General features: G+C 37.5%; 1 protein-coding gene across 21 annotated transcripts in view; it reads right to left on the bottom strand.

Moving 5' to 3' along the window:
- The window catches only part of GAS2 (growth arrest specific 2), a 731,425-nt gene that overhangs the window by 567,635 nt on the left and 140,132 nt on the right, over positions 1-23,658 (bottom strand). Inside the window, exon 8 of one of the 21 annotated variants that reach the window (XM_054662173.2) lies at positions 23,197-23,250. The exons of 19 other annotated variants lie outside the window; for them this stretch is intronic. In XM_054662173.2, coding sequence (XP_054518148.1) covers positions 23,197-23,250 — 54 coding nt within the window. Of the gene's footprint in view, positions 1-23,196; positions 23,254-23,658 lie in introns of those variants that run through there. One more of the 21 variants, XM_016920584.4, reaches the window with a different exon arrangement.

The raw sequence follows: 23,658 nt of genomic DNA, 5'->3' as shown, positions 1-23,658 counted from the left end.
CCAGCTCAGCTGCTTAAAAAAAAGCAAGAAGACAGAAATATTTCCAAAATATCTACATAAGAAAATGTTTTCTTCACTAAAAAAAAAAATTGTTTTATTACTATGAAGATCTTATTCTTGTTTTGTAGACTAGCTGGCATGCTGTCATACAATTCACTATATAAAGATGTAATTTTACCTGAAATCGTTACAAAAGTAAGGATGAATAATGACCTTATTCCCCTCCCCCACCATACTTCAGGAGTAGCAGATAATGGAACAGTCTTCTGACCTTAGGCACAATCTAGCCACTGAATTTCAAATCCATTTCCTAACATTTTAATTGTACTTTATGGTTACAAAATCCTCTCTTGTACCATTTCACTTTATCCTTTAATGTTACTTTTTAAACTATTTTCATATTACACATTATTTGAACTCCTCTGATCACAAAACACAACCATCATAATATCCTCAGACAAGGCCATGACTGAATTAGGACTCAAAGCTTTGCTATTTGTATTGCTTTTCCTTTGTTTTATCTTCCCCTTTCTATAACATACTTCTGAATAATTATAAGCCTTCATATTTCTCTCTCAGAAACTTTCTCCCCAAGATCATCATTCCCTGTTCTTCCTATTTCTCTTCACACTTTCCATAGCTTCATCATTGTGTTCTCTATAAATCTAATAGGCTCCAAACATTTTCTCTGGGGCACAAAGTGTTCTTTTTTCTCTAACTCTGTGTTTCTCAATCATTTTTTGCCCAGACTATACTAGTTGACTTCTTTCAAAGCTTTAATGTTCATAAAGTTTTCCTACTATCTGAACAGTTAATGAACATAGAAGAAAATTATAAACCAATTTCATTATCTATATGTAAAACTCACTTTTGTAATTATGTTCTCTTTAAAATTTTTTTATTTTATTTTATTTTATTTTGAGATGGAGTTTCACTCTTGTCATCCAGGCTGGAGTGCAGTGGCACGATCTCAGTTCACTGCAATCTCTGCCTCCTGGGTTCAAGCAATTCTCCTGCCTCAGGCTCTCTAGTAGCTGGGATTACAGGTGTGTGGCACCACACCTGACTAACTTTTATATTTTTAGTAGAGATGGGGTTTCACCATGTTGGTCAGGCTGGTGTTGAACTCCTGACCTCAGGTGATCCACCCACCTTGGCCTCTCAAAGTGCTGGGATTACAGGCTGAGCCACCACGCTCAGCCATGGCCTCTTTGTAATCCCTATTTTTGTCTTCCATACATATGATCTTTGTTATGTCTTTTAAATTGTTTGACCTATTCTGAATTCCAAAGTCTTCCTTTACTGAATATTCTGATCCCATCACTCATTTTCCAATATGAGTAGGTGAAGCTTGGAGCTCACTTCCAAATTTTTCAGTCTTCTTAAAGATGAAGTCCAGAAGAATTAAACAATTAATCACTGACTATGTCTATCCACGCTTGCTTCAGAGCTGGTCACATGCTGACTCATAAATGAGCCTATTGTTCCATGGGGCCACCCAGAGGTCTCCGTAGGGAGGATGACACAAACGCTGTTTATAAAAGCCATACATAACGAATGCCCTAGGAACTTATCACTACAAACTGCCTGCTGAAATTCAGCCAGTTTTTAGACATAAACTCCCAAAGCTCCCATGTTGACTCTTTGCTCTTAAATTTACTTTTGCCTCTAGAAATTCTAGTAACTTTATTCCTTTCAAAGTTTACACTAAAAATTGTCACCAGTTCATCTTCTATTTTTATATTTTCACAATTTTATATTTCTATTCTCTCATTTCTATAATTTTTCTCATGATTTCCTAAAGTCTTTCATATGTGTGTGCACAGGTCTGTTAGATGCACACAGGTAGTAGAGAAAAATGTGTATAAATTATTCCCATCTGATATAAAAAATATATATCCATCCCATTCCCATGTCTTTTTTCCTTCAACTGTTGTTAGAGGGATGTTGTTTATCTAATTAGGGCCCAGCTGGCATACTAGAACTACTTTCTATTTGTTTAGTCCACCTCTCTCAAATGATATGTGTTTTCTTATGACAAACTATGGCACAAATCTTCAGCTATGTGGATCCCTCAGCCACTTCCTTTTCTTTCTCCAGTAACCCATTGTGTGCAATGATATGTTCCTGCTTGCACAAATATCTTTAGTATTTCAGAATCTTCCCTGCATATCCATATCACTTCATGTCAGTGAGAAACTATGAGTTTTCTGATAAACACCTTCCTGTGCCTTTTGTATTTTAAGCTAAAAAATGATGTTGAAGGAACACCAATATTCACTCCTCATTGATAAGTCTAACTTATATTTCCTAATTGTTTTCAATTCAGCTCAGCCTCCAGTGATGTGCTTGTTTGTATAAGGGCCTCGTATACAGAACTATTCCTAAGTTGCCAACACTTTGGTTTCATGAAGTCATCGCCTTATCTATAGTATATGTGTAGGGAGGCAAAGCTGGCAATAGTGTAACTCATTCTGATTCTGTTCATTCCTTCATTTGTCTTAAAAGCCCTCTTTTCTTGGTTCCAATATCTTTTAAGTTCACCCATATCTCTTTTCTGCCACTTTGTGATTCATTCTCCCTAGTATCTAGCCAGCTTATTATAGTGAGAGCAGAAAAAGAAAATTAATTAATGTTAAAGTCACATTAGTGGCCTCCAGATTTTAAGATCCTTCCTCTTTCTTTTCCTGTATATTATGATTAACACATACACTTTAATGGAAATGGATATTCCATCTTTGGCCCATTAACTTCTAAAAGTAGTTGCGAAAAGCATGTCTGTCAGGTCTTGAAGACCTCAGCACTGAGACCTGCAAACTGAGATGTGCTATCCATCTACACCATGGACCTGGTGGTAATCTCTGATGTCTGATGTCAGCACCTAAAAGGCTTGCCTCTCCCTTTATATTTTATTTTTGCCTATTTCTCCATTTAGAGACACCCCCATCCCCTCTACACCTTTTCTAGATCTTTAACTCAGTTTCACAAGAAATTCCATTATCCAGTCTCTCAGTATCTTCACCATAAATTCATTCTCAAATCTCAAATTTACCATTTTTTTCTTCTCTGTCTATCCATTACCCAAACAGGTCTTCAGGAAGGGGATTTAATCTTGCCTTATCTATTCTTTTTCATTTTGAGTTTATTTGATCTCTGATAGCAGCTATTTTTGCTAGAATTTCTTCACCTTTGTGGTTTTGTTATCTATGCTCTCAGTGTTATTTTTATTTCTCCTCTGATGTCCATTTATATAGCTGTTTTATTTCCCAATTATCTTTGACACTCTGAAGCAAAAAACAGGTCTTCTCTGCATATACTACATTTCAAATTTCTTATTATAATGCAATTTTAATAATCTATATTATCTATCTATATTTAATAATGTATCTTTGTTAAGCTTATTCTAATAAAGGATGCTAAGAAAACATACTGAAAGCTGGGTGTGGTGGCTCACACCTGTAATCCCAGCACTTTGGGAGGCGAAGATGGGCGGATCACTTGAGGGCAGGACTTCGAGACCAGCCTGGCCAACATGGTGAAACCCTGTCTCTACCAAAAATAACCTAGTGACTGAGCGAGACTCTGTCAAAAAAAAAAAAAAAAAATAGAGAAGAAGAAAACATTGAGGATACTTTCAGCCGAGTCTTTGAGGGCAATAGGTTTTGTGAAAGTGTCCTCATTGGAGGAAATGATATGAGCATCAAAGAAAAGTAGGACATTGTTGCATGAAAAAGTATAAAAATGCTTTCCATCTGAGGGAAATCAGGTGCAGAGGGACAGAAATGTAAAGCAGCATGGCTCTGTACACAGCACTGAGTAGTTCACTATTTTTTAAAATTATACTTTAAGTTTTAGGGTACATGTGCACAACGTGCAGGTTTGTTACACACAACTGCGAGAGGGATAGGAGAGGCCCGTCTGAACGCTATTGCAGTGGTCCAGGCTAAAGAGGGTTGACTGCACCAGGGGTGGTGTGGATGTTAGAATCCTTCTCTCAGTGTTCCAATTACCTCACTCTCATCCAATTTCCCACCAGATTTTTGCTCTCTTTTTTCCGGGATGCACCGCTGATTCACAGATGGAGATCATGCCATTGGCTGCAACATGTGTTAGGTAGGTAGAGTAGGTAGGGATGCACATAACCCATTTAACAGAGGAGAAAAGGGAGACAGAAGGAAAATGTGCTTACCAAATATGTTGTCTCTTTCTAATGACTTCCAGAACAGACCCGGAGAGCCATGTTTATGTATCATACCATGTTAGAAAAATAAACATACTTTCTCATAGTTAATGTGTTATAAGGAACCATTTACTTGTTTTATAACTCGGTCAGCATTCTGAAGTAAAATATATATCCGTATATCTATATCTCTCTATATAGAGGGATATATATTTCTTTTCTGCTAGTTTCAAAGACTACATTAAAAATATATATCATGGCCGGGCGCGGTGGCTCACGCCTCTAATCCCGGGACTTTGGGAGGCCAAGGCGGGCGGATCATGAGGTCAGGAGATCGCGACCATTCTGGTTAACGCGGTGAAACCCCGTCTCTACTAAAAAAAATACAAAAAAATTAGCCGGGTATGGTGGCGGGCGCCTGTAGTCCCAGCTACTCGGGAGGCTGAGGCAGGAGAATGGCGTGAACCCGGTAGGTGGAGCTTGCAGTGAGCCGAGATCACGCCACTGCACTTCAGCCTGGGCGACAGAGCGAGACTCTGTCTCAAAAAAAAAAAAAAAAAATATATATATATATATATATATATATCTCATATGAGATACACACACATACACACACACACATATATGTACATATATGTGTATATATGTATGTATGCCTGTGTGTGTGTGTGTGTGTTTGTGTGTGTGTATATATATATATATGAAATCTAGGCATACTGCCCCAGGAAATTGAACTTTTTCTACTTCAGCCAATTAACTACTGACTAGCAATTGATTCCCAAAAGCATCTCCATCAAATTAGTGTCAATCCTGATGACAATGACATGGCATACGATCTTGTACTTCTTCTCTATTACAGTAATGATCAAGATAATTATATATATAACTATATTTGAATTCTTTTCCCACTACACTGATCTACTTTGGGAAATTATGGGTAAATCATCAGTATTTCCCTAGTGACTGCCACAATTCCTGGCACATAGAGGGATTTAAAATATCTATTAAATGATAATTAATAATTACTGAGTAATTACCTAATTGGTAAACACTGTGATATGGACTTTAAATGCAATACCTCATTTAATTTTTACACTTATTTTGTGAAGGAAATACAATAATTATCTCCAGTTTATGGTTGAAGAAAATGGAATTTTAGATTTTAGTATTAATAGAGATATTAAATTATTTAATCACAAAATTTAGTAAGTGGCAGAATTGAGATTCAAACTTATACTGCTTACTATTATACGATGTTGTCTCTCTCAAATATATAAATGAGGGAATAAGTAATTAAATAGCTTGAATTTGCTGGCAATTCATGAGGCATCACATAAGCTCTGTCCCCAATTAGTACAAACCCTAGACTAATTAAAAATATAAAAATCACTTTTGATCTGTAATTACCATAGTGTGCTTTTTCTATCAGTGGTTCTCAACCCATGAGACATTTGACAATTTCTGCAGACCTTTTTGGTTCTCACAAGTAGGGGCAGGGATACAAGTGCTTACACTGGCATCTAATGGGTAAAGGCCAGCAATCCAATGAAATCTCCTACAATACACAGGATAGCCCCAGGCCCCAAACAAGGAATCATCTCATTCAAAATATCAAGAGCCTGAGTTTGAAAAATCCTATTCTATATCATATGATTGTTCATATGAAGAAGTCAAATCATACTGAAACTTTTCCTGTCAAAGGAAGAAAAACATATTTTCATCATATTCTAAATCTCAGTGATAATTTCTTGTTTCTCATGTCTCTTGGCCTCTCCTTTTGGTGTCACTTTTACTACCATGAGCTTAATTAACATGCAAGACTCACAATATAACATTTTACTATAACATAATAACAGTGCAAATAGAGCAGACGTAGTGCTACATTCCTTTTACTTGCAGAGCAGCGTATCTTGCTTAAATGCAAACTTAAGGAAACGCACACCATTTCATGTTGCAGAGGCACTCTGACACCTTTCAAAAAGATGAGCTACATGACAAGCAAGAAGCCAATAAACCATTCCACTTAAGCCAGCAGCTATTCAAAATTACATACTTTAAAAAGAAATGCGAACCAATAAACTAACACAAACATATCTCAACCATATTTAAGATCTCTTTCAAAAGAACTAACAAGATACCAAGCTGTTTTCCAACCCTGAATACCTGACATTGAAAGAAACTCCTAGCAAAATAGTAGTTATTGAATCTAAGCACTAGGTGGCAGCAGCACATTAAGTGCGTGGGTTTGTCCCCGAATAAAAATGCAGTGCTGCATTGTTTAAATTCTATCAGAACTAAAGAAGCAAATGTGTTTTTCCCCCAACGCTTCTCACCAGTGACTCCAGTGTATTTTACTGGGCTAAAAACTATTTAGCTGATCTTTTTTCTTTTTCTTTTTTCTTTTTTCTTCGGAATAAATCTACTTGTCACTCCAGCACATATGTTTCTCTGTGTGAAAGTAACAAATATTTAATGTGTATGTGTGTATGTATACATATATACACACAACAATTATGTATACATAACTATGTATATGTACATGCACTGCATATATCACATATAATTGTATGTTATGCACATTAAATTGATAATAAATACTGAATAATAGGAAAAACATTACTTTCTACTGAGCACTTTATCTCATTTAATGCTTCTAATAACCTTATGAAGAAAAATATTTGCTTTCTCCCTTTGCAGTTTAATTGCCAAGGATCAGAGAGATTGAGCAACCTGTCCAGGGTCGCACAGCATAAATAGCTACAGAGCCTGGATTTACGTCATACATTTCAGAAAACTCCAAGTCTGGGAGCTTTTTGAGAGCAGGAATCTTGTTTCATTAGTATCTATTCTCTCTCACCAAATATAGACAAATGCTCAAAAATATATTATATCAGTTTTAAGAATAATTGTGTATTTTCATGGTGGTGAAGAAAAGAATTCATGTGGGGAAATGAAAGTGATTATTGGGATGCATGTTAAGATGTGGATTATCAGGCCTCACTTCAGACAAATGAAATCAGAATTTCTTATGGAGGTAGTTTTCTAAAAGTTATCCATGTGATTCTAATATGCATTGTTCAGAATCTATAGGGTAGTGACTATGAGAATGAGATTTTAAGTAGTAGTAGAAGCCTTTCTCACTTCTTTCTGAAAAGTCCTCAAAAATAAAACTGAAAATACCTAACAGTGTGATATTTAGCACTGAAGGAGATACAAGTTTGCACTCACCAACACTGACAATGTCTTACCCATTTGCATCTGCTTTTGTGGTCAATTTTGTAACTTCATTGTCAGAGACAGGTATCTATTTTTGTCTATTTCCACACAAGGCCAACATTCATAGAAGTAAATGGTAGATACAATTACAATCATTTCTGTACTACATTGCCGATTATCTTCTAGAAATTCAGCAAATTGTTCAAGACACGTCTTGAGATATGACTTATTATTAATACTATCCTTTATTACTATTACTGAAAACCAGTCCTTGCATAGTGGACAGTGATAAGTTCTTTCTGCATGAATAAGTGGATAAACGCTTATCTATCCATATATAAGTAGATGAATGGACATAGGACGACTTGTTAGGTAATGATATATGCAGCTGATCTTATTGGTTAATCTTCAAAAACCCACTTCAAGACATTCTCAGTAATTTTTACCAGTATTTCTATCTCGCCAATTGTTTTCAAAAATAATAAAGATTGATGGTGACAGCTCGGATGAAGTTCATTTTCACAATTTTTTTAATCCAACTCATGTAAATGTAAATCTATTTTCAAAAATAAAAGCCTGGTAAGCTTTGTGATTGTTTTAACAGAACGAAGGGACATAATTAAGAACATTTTAAGCTATTCTGAGGTGGATACCACAGAAGCAGAATCTGTTTGTGGACAGATAGAACAATAAAAGGGTAGTTCTCTGCTTGGTTTGCTTTGGATTTTAACCAAAACTCCCCTTAGAAAACTAAGTCCTTTAGAAGGATTTATCCAAGAAGTATGCCTTGCATTTATTATATCCTTTCATGTTCAGAAACTGTTTCAGGTAACTACATATTACTCACAGTCCATAGCATCATGAAGGTAATTCCTGAATGTGCTAATATGTTGACATCTTCCAGAATTATAATGCCAGTTCCCTGAAAAAAGTACAGCTATCTATGTTTACAGTTTTTGTCCTATACTCCCTTATAGACTTATAATCCTGAAGAGAGAGACAAGGAAGAGGACACTAGAAAACAATCTTTTCAATGAAAGTAGCATATATCTAGGACTTTGAATGGCAAGCAGCTTAGAGCAAAAAACCAAGTGCTGAAGATATAGTTTAAAAAAAAGGTAGAAACATGCTTAGCAAAGAGTCCCCCACAAAACTTGTAATCTGCATAAATTGTCAAGGCACAGCTGTGGAGGTGACAAGGGCACTTCCTGATTCCCAAGACATCAGCAAAGTCCTTTAATCAACACATACATTATTCTGTTCTGTATGTAATATTGTTCTTGAATATTAAGCAGCCAGTGATTCAGTACCATCTGGCACTTCCTGGTTAAGCACAGCTCTGATACAGTAAGAATGTGTCAAGAGTCCAGGAAAGCAGTTTCCAATGAGGACAATGCAACAGAGTGAATCAGACAGGCTAGGTAGGAGTGGGAGAAAAGATACACTCTTCCTTCACCCAGGATGAATGGAAAAAAGAGGAGGTGGTAGGGCATCAAATGCTTTGTGCCACTGACCTTCTTTTTCCATGCGGACTACAAAGATGCACTTTCTGAGTACTATGGGGGGATTTTTGTTTTTGTTTTTTATCCCTCAGTAATGATGCAAAGTGTGGGAGAGTACATCGGGCTTAGATGACAAAACATCCACAACTCACACAGACCAAACAAGCTGTTCTTGGCATTCAGCATCTCTACATTTGGAATATGTCGAGTGTGATGGAGGAACACTGGAATTTTTGCTATCCTTTTTCCTCTTTTTGTCCTCTAAGACTGAAGGTGTCCTTGCAATTTAACCACAGGATTGCCTGTGTCAGGTTTACTGGAACCTTCTGTAGCCATGCCAGAAGATGCAAAGTGGTCTTCAAATGAATCTAAACCATGACCTCAGATCTTATAGTTAAAAGCAACAATGAGTTGGGGAAACCAGGGAGAAAGAGAGACAGGAGAAATGTCTCAGAAATGAAAGTGAATGCCTCTACATAGGAATAGAAGAGGGAAGATACACAGAGGATTTAGGCTACTTACGAGAACACATTTGTAGGACTGGGTTTGATTCTGAGGCTCATATTGGAGGAACAACATAGTCATCTTGGAGCATATATAATAAATGTGCATAGGATGGTAAAAAACCTATGAAACCTTGCTTGTGGGGAAAGGCTGAGTGAGCAGCTACCATTTACATTGTGAGCAATGACTATTATATGCCAGGCTCTTAATGTATAATCACCTGGAAGGCAGTTATTTCTATATCCATTCTACAGATAATGAAATTTAGAGTCAGAGAAGATTCATGCCTTGCCAAACAATACTATGTGTAGCAGACCTGGGGAGGTTGGTATATGGTAATGAATATGAACTATCTGACCTAGAAAGTACCTTGAACTTTAGTTAACTTTACTAGTAACTTACTATCATCAATCCAAAGCTTTCCTTCTCATAGTTGAAGACACAGAACGCTTAAATGATATTATCACTTTCCCAAGATAGTTTATAACAGAAAATACAAACACAGAATCAGTTGAATCTTGACTTCATTCAGCACTGCTTCCCATTTACAGATTCAACACTATTCCTATCAAACTACCAATCATTTTTCACAGACATAGAAAAAGCTCAAATTCATATGAAACCAAAATGAGTCCAAATAGCCAAAGCAATCCTAAGCAAAAAGAACAATGCCAGAGGAACCATATTACCCAACTTCAAACTATACTACAAGGCTACAGTAACCAAAACAGCATGGTCCTGGTACGGAAACAGAACTATACACCAATGGAACAGAAGAGAGAACCCAGAAATAAAGCCACACATGCACAATCAACTGATCTTTGACAAACTTGCCAAAAGTAAGCAATGGGGAAAAGACGCTAATTCAATAAACACTGCCGGGATGGCTGGCTAAGCATACGCAGAAGAACGAAACTGGACTCCTTCCTTACACATATACAAAAAAACACCCAAGGTGGATTAAAGACTTAAATATGTCTCAAACTGTAAAAATCCTACAAGAAAACCTAGGAAATATCCTTCTTGACATGCGGATTGGAGTAAAAACTCACAAATGGCAAAGGAAGAATTTCCCCTCCTCCCAAAGGGGTGCTAACTCAAAAAAAGTAAGTAAGTGGGATCCTTAAAGGGCCAGAGTGAGGCCCTATGCAGTTGTACAAATTACTTCAAAGTCACTGGAAAACTTGGCCTGGGGAGTGGGGTAACAGGAACGAAAAGCATATGGCAAGTCATAAGGAGCCTTTGCAAAGAAATTATGGCTAAGTCCTCAAGAGCATTGCAATAAAAGCGAAAATTGATAAGTGGGACCAAATTAAACTAAAGAGCTTCTATGAAAGAAGAGAAACTATCAAGGAAGTAAACAGACATGCTACAGAATGGGAGAAAACATTCACAAGTTATGCCTCTGATAAAAGTGTGATATCCAGAATCTATAAAGAACTTAAAGAATTCAACAGGCAAAAACAAATAGCCCCATTAAAAAGTGAACAAAAGACATGAATAGACACCTCTCAAAAGAAGACAAACAAGTGGCTAACAAACATGAAAAAATGCTCATCATCACTAATCATCAGAGAAATGCAAATCAAAGCCACAATGAGATGCTATCTTGTACCAGTCAGAATGGCTTTGTTATGTCAAAAAGAAAAGTATGTTGGCAAGGCTGCAGAGAAAAGGGGACATTTACACACTGTTGGTGAGGTATGTAAATTAGTCCAGCCTCTGTAAAGACCAGTTCGGAGATTTCTCAATGAACTAAGAATTGAACCACTATTTGACCCAGCAATCCCAAGACTGGGTATGTACCTAAAGGAAAATAAATCATTCTACCAAAGGAACACATGCATGTGTATGTTCATTGCAGCACTATTCACAAGAGCAAAGATGTGGAATCAACCTAGGTGGCCATCAGTTGTAGATTGGATAAAGAAAATATGGTACATATATACCATGGTACGTATACACTATACGGCCAAAAAAAAAAAAAGAACAAAATCACATTATTATTATTACTTTTTTTTGCAGCAACATGGATGCAGCTGGAGGCCATTACCCTAACCTAACTAACACAGGAATAGAAAACAACGTACTGTATTTTCTCACTTATAAGGGAGAGCTAAATTCTGGGTACATGTGGACATAAAGATGAGAACAATAGACACTGGGGACTACTAGAGGGGAAAAGGATGTGGGGGCAAGAGCTGAAAAACTCCCTGTTGGATACTATGCTTACTACCTGGATGATGGGTTCAAGTCGTACCCCAACCTCAGCACTGGGCAATATAGCTTTGTAACAAACCTACACATATACTCTCTGATTCTAAAATAAAAGTTGAAAAAGAAAGACAAAACACAGTGCTTTCCAATTGGTTCACAACTAAGGAACCCCTTAACTTTATTTTTCTTTTAAACTTCCGGTTTTGAAAGAAAAATAATGATAATGATGCTACTCCTGCTTCTGTTGCTGACGATAACTCTCCATCATTAAGAGGCTAGGCTACTATGTGCCAGTTATGAGCTGGGTGTCCTCTCTAGCTCTCACAACAAATCTGTCTAATTAATATTATTAATCCCCTTTATATAGATGAGGGAATTCATTCCCACAATAGTTGCATAACTTACTCAAAGTGACAAAACAGTCAGTACCAGGGTTCCATCTTACAATTCCTTCCAATATTTGCATTATTTTTCACACACACAGTGCTGAAAGACTTTATCAGCAAATGTTATTCATTAGTAAATAACTTGGTCCCCATTTTAACTAATAAAAAACATATACATGAAATGCAGACCATCAACTGATTAGTATAAAGAAACAATTTTTATATTAATTTGGCCGAAAGCATGGTATCTGGTGAGTCCATGCAACCTAGCCATTGGTAAAGGTTCAAGTTCCATTGTCCTTTCTAAAACACTGAAATTAGCCTATGAATCCCAATTTTTATAAGCACAAGACCCAGGGATCTAGACAGTCCTAGAGGGGAACTGCTTTGTTACATTACAGTATCATAAAAAACAATTCCAAAAAATATAATATTTTTTGGACCTTACAATGTGTTACACCGAGTTTCATAATAAACCTCAGGGAGTTTACCCACATTATCTTTAGCTCCAAACACAGACTAACAATTATGATTTTCTTTCAATCAAGGTTCCCAATGAAAATCTATAAGTTGTTAAAGAGGTTACTAATCTCTTCCTATAGAAAGAAAGGCACCATAACCATGCAAGAGATCATGAGCACTGAACTTGTTTCTCTCAGAGAGAAAAATTACAAAAGAGAAATGATAGATGGTGCTTGCTAGAAATTTTAATTAAACCTGTGAATGAAAAGTCTGAATCAGGCTGAGTGGCAGCTGCACTCATACATGACCTGCTTCAGTAGCAGAGGCGGGAACATGTCAGGAAATAGATATTCTGTGAGAAAAGCCATAATACCCTTGAGTTTCATTTAATCTAACTCTCCACGTGGCCTAGTTCTGAAGGGCCTTCTAGGAGACCCCCCACCCCCACCTCAGTGAATAGCTCAGAATACAAAGAAATCTCCTCTTGGTTGCTAAGTGACCATAGAGTGTGGACCACAGGATGTCTGTAGTGTGTGTGGGCTGTCCCTTGTTTGCCAAAGGACAGCAGACTCTGCCACTCTGCAACTTCCGGTTTTGCTGCAGTAATTAAGCAAGTTGTCTGCCTCTACTCTGATCTGCTTTTTTTCTCAGGTTCTCACCTCTTAATCTATCTAGTCTGGGGGGATGTTATGAGGTGAAATGACCTAATTCAGAATGCTTTGCTTTGTAAATGGTCAAGATGCTGTGATTATCTTTTTAAAATTTCTGAACCACATTTACTTTGTCATACTTTTTGAAATTTACAGACATAGAAGGCTGATTGAATTTAATCCTGAATCTAGAATTAAGCTGTTTCCAAGTCAATACATTTCATCAGAAAAACATTCTATTCCTTATAAAAGCCATCTTTTTCTCCATCTTTTTGCCTGAGACACAGAACCACCTTGGACCATATGTGTCTGAGACCTACCACCAGTGATGGCAAAGTATTGAGCTGGAGTAACTGAGTCTGTGGGGACTTTGAGGAGCAGAGTCATCAAACCACCCTGGAATTTTATGATGAAGAAGCAATCTTTTACCTTCTTTAAGTAACTACTGCTTGATTGGTTTCTGCTACTAATAGAAAAATCTTACAATTTTTTTTTTTTTTTTTGAGACAGAGTCTTGCTCTGTTGCCCAGACAGAGAGACAGTGGTAGGTCTCAGACACATATGGTCCAAGGTGGTTCTGCTCTGTTGCCCAGGCTGGAGTGCAGTGGCACGATTTCGGCTCACTGCAGCCTCTGCCTCCCAGGTTCAAGCAATTCTCCTGCCTCTGGCTTCCGAGTAGCTGGGACTACAAGTGCATGCCGCTACGTCTGGCTGATTTTTGTATTTTTAGTAGAGACAGGGTTTCTCCATGTCGGCCAGGATGGTCTCGATCTCCTGACCTCGTGATCCACCTGCCTCAGCCTTCCAAAGTGCTGGGATTACAGGCATGAGCCACGTCCGGCCCTCATAGCTAATCTCAACCCTAGCTAGTGAAATTACTTTTCTACTTTTCAGAGTTCCCCAACTTCCCAAAATCCTGTATTATGTCTAAACAGTACCTGTTTGCTTTAGCTCAATTCATTTGATAAATAAATATTAAGCAACTCGTATATACTATGCAATGTACTAGAGAGTACACCACACTGGGAAGAGAGCAACAATCAACTCCAAGTCAACTCTTAAGGTCAAAAGCAGTAAAGAATGGAAGAAAACACAGCAAAGATTATGATATCATGAATGTCATGAAAGAAAATTACAGGGTGCTTGGGATCAGTATCCCTTAAAAGGGAGACCTAATCTAACAGCGGCCTAATTTGGGGAGGAAGGTTGGTTGGTTGTAGGACAGGACATTGGGAGTAACCACTAAAAAAAATTAAAATGAGATGTTAGAAAATGGATAGAGAAAGGAGGTACATTCCAGAAAGAGTTACTGTAATACTTTCTTTTTGTTTGTTTGTTTTGTTTTTTTGTTTTTTGTTTTTTGACACGGAGTTTCACTCTTTGTTGCCCAGGCTGGAGTGCAGTGGCACAATCTTGGCTTACAGCAACCTCCACCTCCCAGGTTCAAGCAATTTTCCTGTCTCAGCCTCCCAAGTAGCTGGGATTACAGGTGCATGCCACCACACCTGACTAATTTTTATATTTTTAGTAGAGAGGGGGTTTCACCATGTTGGCCAGACTGGTCTGGATCTCCTGACCTCAAGTGATGTGCCTGCCTTGGCCTCCCAAAGTGCTGGGATTACAGGCATGAGCCACCACGCCCAGCTGAGGCATTGTATTTCAAAAGGCCCTTGAACAAGAAACAACACACTGTGTTGAAAGAAGGGAAGACCAATATGGCTACAGAACAAACAAGAACTCAGACATAGGTGTGGAGGTGGGCACCATCCCCACATTTTCACTCTATTCTCTATTGTCTCTCCATCATCTCCAAAACTAGGGAGATGGGCACAAAATGAGGGCGATGACTAGGACTCATGAAGAAAAAAATTCCAAGACCCATTTTTCAGAATTTTTTTGTGGGTGGAGAGATAGAATTTCAACCCACACAACAGAATCAAAGTATTCCCTGATTCTAGTTTTTTTCCTTTATTTTAAACCCAAAAAAGAAAAACACTGAAGTGAAAAAAAAAAAAACAAACAAAAAACTTAATGGGATCATTGTTTTGCCCTAGTTTATATAAGAATGAACAGACCAAACTAAAATATGCAAGTCATCCCTTTCAACAGAACACTGCTTGTTCCCCTCTGTTTCCATTCCTTCTCATTTACAAAAATAAATAAATATATCCCCCTTCAACAGAAGCTGCCTTCTCAGAATTCTGTTTCCTACATAAAGAAATAGTAATGCATTTCACAGAACAAATGCACACATACACAGTTTCAACATTCTTCATGGCACTTGGAAAAGCCTATTAACAGGATTAAATAAGGCATAGAGGACACTAGAGGGCATGTGACCCTTTTAAATCTGCTATGATTTCTACCTACAGACTGACAATTAAGTATTACATTTGTAGGTGTGCATTTCCTAAAAAATCTGCTATACTGCTCCTCAAATAAGCCAACTTTTGCACTTGCTCTTCCTGTTACCTCTAAACTGCTTTTCCCGTTCTTCGCAAGCCTGGCTCCTTCTCATCATTTACATCTCACTTCAAATATCACTTCCTTGGAGAAGCCATCTCTTCAAGCTTTACCCAAAGTAACCCCTCCTGAACCCTATTATTCTACATTGAATCAAATGTTTCCTTCTAACATTTATTAGAACTCAAAATTACCTGTATATTTGCTTACTGAGAAAGAATCTGTCTCCATCAGAAAATATACTCCTTAACAGCAGGGACCTTGTCTCATTCACCACCCTATTCCCAGGAGCTAGACAATAATTTATGGAATATTGGCTGAATGAATAATCAGCCCTCTAAAAATGAGTAGCATTATAATTCACATTATAGATGAGTCACAGAGATTTTAAATAACTTGATCAAGGTTATATAGCAAGTGGACAGCAGAATCATTTGACCTCAGAAAACTCTTTTAAGCTGGAAAGATTACTTTTCAACTAAATTTTTTTCTAGGGGAGGAGTAATTTGTTTTAAGAAATCACTATTTTCAAAATTCTAGTTTCTTCTTCATCTCTTCCCTCTATTCCATTAATAGCCAATTAAGTCTACCCCCAAAATACCACTAACATTGTTCATCATTTTCCCATTCTCTCTACCATTTTTGTGAATGCACATAGCATATGAACAACTGAAATAGCCTCCTAATTGGCAGAATTGCCTTTGGTTTCTTTCTGCTCCACCTACAATTGTATATACAAACCTCTGCCAGATTAATTGGCTTAAACTTCAATGTACCATGCTATTGCTCAGTATCTCCAATTGCCGTGTAATGCCTTCAGGTTAAAATGCCAAAGTTTTTGGCTTTATCAAGGCCCTCCAACAATTGCCCCCAACCTACCTTTCTTACATTATTCCTGCTGGAATTCTCTACATAATCTCCAATCAAACTAACTGTATTCATTGTTTGAAGAGCCCTTGAGTTCTTCCTATTCCTCTGCCATGCTTACCCTTTAAAATGGTGCTCTCAAATTAAAATCCCATATACTTCTCAGGACACTGGTGAATCTCTACCTTCTCTTTGAAAGCTTTCCAGATAAATCTATATCATATTGATCCTACTTGTCACAATTCATCAGTGTCTAGAAAAATACCCAGCTCATTATAAGTACTCAGCAAAATTTTGTTGAATGAATATGTACTCTAAATAATGCTGCTTCATGGAACTTTTCATTTTGTCTTATTTTATTTGTGTAATTAACTCTTGAGTCTTTCTTAAACTGATCGTTGAGGTCTGAAGCCATGGCTTCTATCCAATTCCTTATATACAAGAGGTAATGCCTATTGTCTGACAGATTATTCCACATGCATCAACCAAGGGAGCCAAATGGCACAGAGTATTGTTGATAAACTTGTACTCTTTAATTTGTTGTATGGCTTAGGATTTAACAACAACTACAGTACACATAAAACAACTCACCCTACAAATCTTAGAGAGATCACTTGAGATTCACAAGTACGCCTCTCCTTTTCCTTCAGCTAATGTTTTCTATATAGGAAGTTTTTATGCATTGTGAAAGCAAATTATCAATCTGAGCCACCTCCTGTTGGACTCCTAGCTGCACTCTCTTTTAACTTTCCTGATCCTCATAAAATGGTAATTCAATAGTTATGACATGCCAGCTACAGAAGAATGCCAAGCTGAGAGGCCAGTTTAGAAACTAACATATAACACTGTCCACACACTTCAGGTCAGCATACACAAAACATACACTAACCAATGTTACATTTTCTCAAGGCTAAGTGAATCTCATCATTTAATAAATGCCATAGAAATTCAGAGGAAAGTATGAATTAAAGAAGGCTGGAACTTTTGAGAAAGATATTTTCTGAAACTCTCTTCAACTACAGGGCAACAATTGTTGAGTCCAGGTACATGTCAGCATGTTCTATATGGTTCCTACTTCCTGTAAATGTATAATATGTAACTTAATTTTCTTAGCTTTATATAAAATTTTAACAGAAAGGTAAATAGATGATAAATAGATGATATTGACAACTTGCTCTTTAATCACTCGGACACTGATTTAACCCAATCACAAAAAACTCTTGCCCAATCACTCTGGCCGAAGCTGCCACAACTACTGCCTTCCATATTATCCTGTTCTATTTTCTTTCTTATTAGTAGATAAGATGAACTTCCTTATTTAGTGATCAATGTCAGGGGTCAGCAAACTATATGGTTTATAGAACAAATCTGGCCCATACCTATTTTTGTAAGTACAGTGTTATTGGAACACAGCCACGCAAATTCATTGCTAAAACAATAGAAGTGAGTAGTTGTAACAGAAACCATACACCCCACAAAGCCTAAAACAGTTATATCTGGCCCCCTTGGTCTTTGTATTTATTCCTGTCTTCCCACTCCCAGAACATAAAAACGAGACTATTTTGTTCACTGCTCAATTCATGACACCAGTTCCAGGCACATAGTAGGTACTTACTCTCTGCTACTGAAAATCAACAGGCACAATACAAGGTAAATAAATTGTGTTAACGTGTACCCAAAACTCTTAACTCAGCCGTACATCTGGAATCAATGCTTTCTGGGTATATTTGTAATGAACTCATGTAAAGAAATTTGTAAATGGCCAAAGAATGCTCTGGAAGGATCTTGGCCCAAGGAACAGTTTTAATATAATGTCTTGGTCTCTATGAAAGGCTTATTGTGGGCAGAGCTCTATATTTTTTACAGTTCTTCTATGCTAAACAAGCCATGTACTAAATTACTAGGCAGACCTGGAACTAAGAATCTGAATAACATCTGGAGAATAAGAGCTTAGGGTAACAAATTTCTAAAAACTTGTTGATAGGAGCACTAGTCTGTGCTTTTTATTAATTTATTTGACTCTTGTCAATTGATATTACCTGGAGGTTTTTTTTTAAATAACAAACAAACAAACAAAAACTCATTACAGTGGTAAAATGTTAAAAGACTATTTCCCATCATTCTCTTTTAGTTTCTGTGAGTAGCCCACAATTTTATTCTACATAAAATTCTCACCAAAGAAACCACTCATTAACAAGCAGAAATTCTGACATTTTGAAACCCGACCAATTCCTCCATGCCAGGCAGATGTATCAGAATAAGCCAAAATCAACATGTTGCTTTTCTGTTATCGTTTGCAGGACAAAGATAAACTTAACGGTGTTTCAATGTTAAATAACCAAAACACAAGATAGAAAGCCTCACACAGTAGATAATAATATATATACCTGGAATTTCAAGAGGTAGGTCCCCAGAATGAGCTGCCACTCTCTTGACCTCCACACTCTCCAAGCCAAAACGGTGGAATGCTAGTCCTCCAACTTTATACCTTTTCAATTCATTATCTGCACTACAGCCTGAATGATTTAAAATGCAATCTACTCATGTTTCTCCTCGTCTAAAAATTATTTAGAATCTTCTTATTGCCTTCAGGAGAAAGCCAAAGCTCTCATCATACAGGTAGCTCTCCATGAGCTGGCTCTGCGTGTCTGCCTGGCATCGTGTCTCCCTTGCTACACCAGCCTCTCGTTGCCCACTCCTCCTTTTGTCCTCAATTCTCAAGGCTGCACTTCTACAGTTCTGATGAGGTCTCTCTCTTTCTCTCTCTTCCCCTCATCCCCTCCTCTGTTACTTCTGGGCCTTTTTGTATGCTGTTTCCTTTCTTTCTGATTCTGGTTGAAACACTTTCACTTCTACTTTGTTTAGCCAACATGTGCTTATTCTTTGAGTCTCATCTCAGACATGACTTTCTGCAGATACCCTTTCTTGACTCTTGAAATCCAGATTAACAGAAAAAAAAAATCACGATAGGTAAACTCTACTGGCAACTTCAACCCCAAATCTAACCAGAAGAAATGTACTGCATGAAAGATGCATGAAAGGAAAATATCTACCTTAACTCTGCTGTTAAGTTGATATCTCCTCAAACATAATCTCAGTTCTTAAAGTCAACATACCAAATACTGCCTTTAGTACTTGCCCAGGCAATTCAGTTTTGGTCTCCCAATCTTCAAGCACTTTGCTACCAAAAACATCTAGGAGTTGTTACTTTAAGAAAATGCCTTGTTTAAAATGTCATACTAACCACATTTTCATGAAACATAGGTCTTGCTTGGAAAGCCCTTCACTTTAAGAAAATCACAAAGAGATTATGTTTGAAAATAAGTCATTTGTAGTAGCTCTAACATCTAGTAATTTGAGAGAGCTCTGGGTTATTTTAGAGAAATATTTGTACCAGAATAAATAAATTTGGAGATCATTGAACATAAAATTGCACAAAAGGCCGGGCGCAGTGGCTCATGCCTGTAATCCCAGGACTTTGGGAGGCTGAGGCGGGCCGATCACCTGAGGCCAGGAGTTCGAGACCAGCCTGACCAACATGGTGAAACCCCATCTCCACTAAAAATACAAAAATTAGCCAGGTGTGGTGGCATGCTCCTGTAATCTCAGCTACTTGGGAGGCTGAGACAGGGGAATTGCTTGAACCTGGGAGGTGGAGGTTGTAGTGAGCCGAGATTGTGCCATTGTACTCCAGCCTGGGCAACAAGAGCAAAACTCTGTTTCAAAATAAAATAAAATTGCACATAAAATTAAAACGGAGCTCTGATGTATTTAACTGGGAATGTCTAGGAAGTGCACGCCAGGTGGGAAGCACATTACATATATCGATGCCTCCCTCACTAGCCTCTGGCTATGTGAAAATTGCTGGACTCTAAATGCTTAAAATGGTGTTTGCCACCTTTTTTATAACCTGCTGTGGAAGCGAGGTCAGGAAGGAGATCATGTTGAAATGATGATCAAGTGAAAGAAACTGATCTGAGAAATGCAAACAAAAACAAGTAGAAAGGGCCATCTTGCTTCAGAGAGAAAACATTTCATAGCAAATAAGCCCCAAGGAGAGTGCCAATTCCAGCTCTGCAAAGATCTTGGAAGACTTGACGGTGTTCTAAAGGGGAGAGATTAAGACTGAGGTGTGACACAGTGAAACCCCGTCTCTACTAAAAATACAAAATATTAGCCGGGCATGGTGGCGGGCGCCTGCAGTCCCACCTACTCGGGAGGCTGAGGCAGGAGAATGGCGTGAACCCGGGAGGCAGAGCTTGCAGTGAGCCGAGATCACACCACTGCACTCCAGACTGGGCAACAGAGCGAGACTCTTGTCTCAAAAAAAAAAAAAAAAAAAGATTGAGGTGTGACATTGGACATAAAGAGCAAAGATGACTGGAGCATAAGTCCCATCCTTGGAAAAGTGCTTGAAATTAGGCAGGGAAAACCGGGCCCAGATGTAGGTAATGAGATTCAGGAATGAAGACAGCTTGGCAAGCCTCCTTACCAAAAGTCAGAAGAGCCAGAGGACTGAAGTTACTCTGGGGAATACTGGGAAAATGAACAGCGACCACAGACAGAAGACTGCAGCCTCTAGGAGGAGAAAGAATTATGAGGTTGGCACTATGTAGCCTCTGCTGGTCTCCAGGTGTTTCAGCCCTAGGTGCCAAGGTATGATAAAGCCTGAACCTCTTAGCACTCTACTGGAACTTCCTGAGTTCAAGAGTGGAAGCAGAGATGACCCTAGAAAGGGTTATACCCACTAAAGGCCCCCCTCTTTATTCTAGGACTGAAAAAGAGCCCACTGGTGTAGCTCAGCTCCAGATTATTCCTTTGGGCATTGCAGAGTGTGAGAAATGCAGGAAGCATGCTTTGCTCTTGATTTTACTGCATTTAAACTTTAAGTAGGATAATGCCAATGCTGTCATTCTATATATGCATTTAGAAAGAAAAACACATCAAAATGGGGATACCACTGCCAAAACTTAGCAAATTATCCTCCCTCCTTCTATTCATCTCTGGGAAAAGACGGAAGGCAGAGAAAAGGAAAGAAGAGAACTCTGCATGATTTTTAGCCCCTCCAAATGGAAACCTGAACTGCCTTCAAAAAACTATCACACAAACTCCATTACAAACCTCCAACATAAAATCCATGATGCCTATGGAAATCATACTAGCTTCAGCGATTTTTTAAAAAAATTTATTCTAAAATAAGAATTATTCCTAGGGTTTTAAGAAAATGCCACCCCATCTCTCTAGTCCAATACACACACCCCTTTAAAAGATACTGATGAAAAGTAAAACAAAAAACAAAAACCAAAAAACAATACTTTTATAAGACGCAAGGAGAATTGTGGCAATTTAAGTAGTGAAAATAACAGAGGTACTCATATTATTTGAAGAAAACCTGTCCGCCAACATCTTCCTCTTGAACCAAGTGACACCTGGATAGTGAAAGGGGAAACTTAACACCAGCCAGGAAGAGGGGTTCAATCGATTTTGGTGATAAATGGGGGTCAGGGCTGTCATGGTCAGATTAGCTCCACAGACTTAGGTTTCATGTTCATTTACAAGTAACTTGCTTCATAAGTCTATACAATGCCTTTCAACAGCTCCAAGAAAAGTTATGTCTGGTGTTTTTGCCACACAACTGAGTTATGCTTGTATCTTGTATGACACATTTGCATGTCTGTTGAAGGAATTTTAGAAGTAGATTTTCAGAAACTCACATCCTGTCTCTGTCAATTATTAATGGGGATAATAAATTAAATTATATTGAACTGTCAGAATAATTAATAGTATATGACCAATATTTACATTATTAAGCATTATCTTTACAAGGAAACAGAACCTACAAAGAAATTAAATCCTCAAGCTTTCTAACAGTTCTTTCAAATAGCACACCCTCTTGTATGTAGTGAATGAATGATAGAATAAATGATGGTTAAGGAAATACATTTAACTGTGCTCTTCTAGAAATCTAAAAATTCTCATAATGTAGTTTCAAGATATGTTCATCTAGTTTTAAGTAGAATTTATAATATGGGGTTTCTCTTATAATTATTTTGTATTTATGTATAACAGACAAGACTTTCTCAAGTAAGCTGTGCTTTCTAGATATAATTATTAATATTTAAAAACTAAAAATGAGCCAGTTTTCCTATGCGCAATGCAACCTCAGTACCTCAAAATCAAGTCCCATTCCATTTCCATCCTCTCTAACTTTCAACATACTGAAGTGTTAAAACATGACTGATACATCTGGAAGTTTGGTATGGTGTCAGGAGCAAAAAATGTGGTGGGGGTCCATGAGGTTCCTTTTGCATTAAACTACAAATGGGAGTAGAATTGAGACATTCTGAAATTATATGGTGTTTCATTTTTTATTCTATAAATGTATTGTTCCAAATATTTGAAAGCAAAGGCCAAGATGATATTGCATACAGAAGCTAAAACCCAGGTTCATACAAGCAATTTTTAACAATAAGCTCAACATTCCTGGAGCACAAGAATTACACTAACAAAATAACAAATATTGTATTACTAGGTTACTGTCTTCTAGCCACCCACAATAGATCTGAGACTGCCATTTTTCAAAAGTATCATGGGAAAAACAAAAGAAGAAACAGTGTTTTAGTACCTCATGAAAAAAAAAAAGTAAAATATTAACTTCTGAGTGCCCAACTTCCCTCAACTGATTGAAGGCCAAGGCACCACAGTGAAAGCAAAGTGGAGATTTGCCCACTAATTATCTAAGTAATTACCTTAAATGTCTGCTTTGCTTTGGCTGTGGAGATATAGTCACAACCATGAAGACCCTACTGAAACAAGAAGATATGAAGTTCATAAAATGCTCTCCGTCTTCAATGAAGAAAGGTACATGAACGCCACCTAAAAATGCAAACTGTGATCTTTTGTGACAAGACTAAAGAAAAGCTTTTTGAACGACAATGAGAATAACTATTTCCATATTTTCATATAGTGAAGTTTCATTGCATAGTAATCCATATTAAATGATATTTGAGACATATATACTTTGAGAATCACAGGCTACGTTGGCTGTTGGCAGTTTAAAATATGTATGTTAGAATTATCTCTCTTCTGGGGTTTTAGTCTCCTGTTCCAGAATAAAAAATACCTGTAAGGAAATATTTTTTGCTGAAGATGACAGATATCAAGTCTGTGTCTCAATTCTACAAGAGAAACATATCAGACTCCAGAGAATG

Source organism: Pan troglodytes, chromosome 9, assembly GCF_028858775.2.
Source record: "Pan troglodytes isolate AG18354 chromosome 9, NHGRI_mPanTro3-v2.0_pri, whole genome shotgun sequence".
In the NCBI taxonomy this organism is placed as follows: domain Eukaryota; kingdom Metazoa; phylum Chordata; class Mammalia; order Primates; family Hominidae; genus Pan; species Pan troglodytes.
The sequence above is the reverse complement of the archived record's forward strand: the minus strand, read 5'-3'. Positions and strand labels throughout refer to the sequence as shown.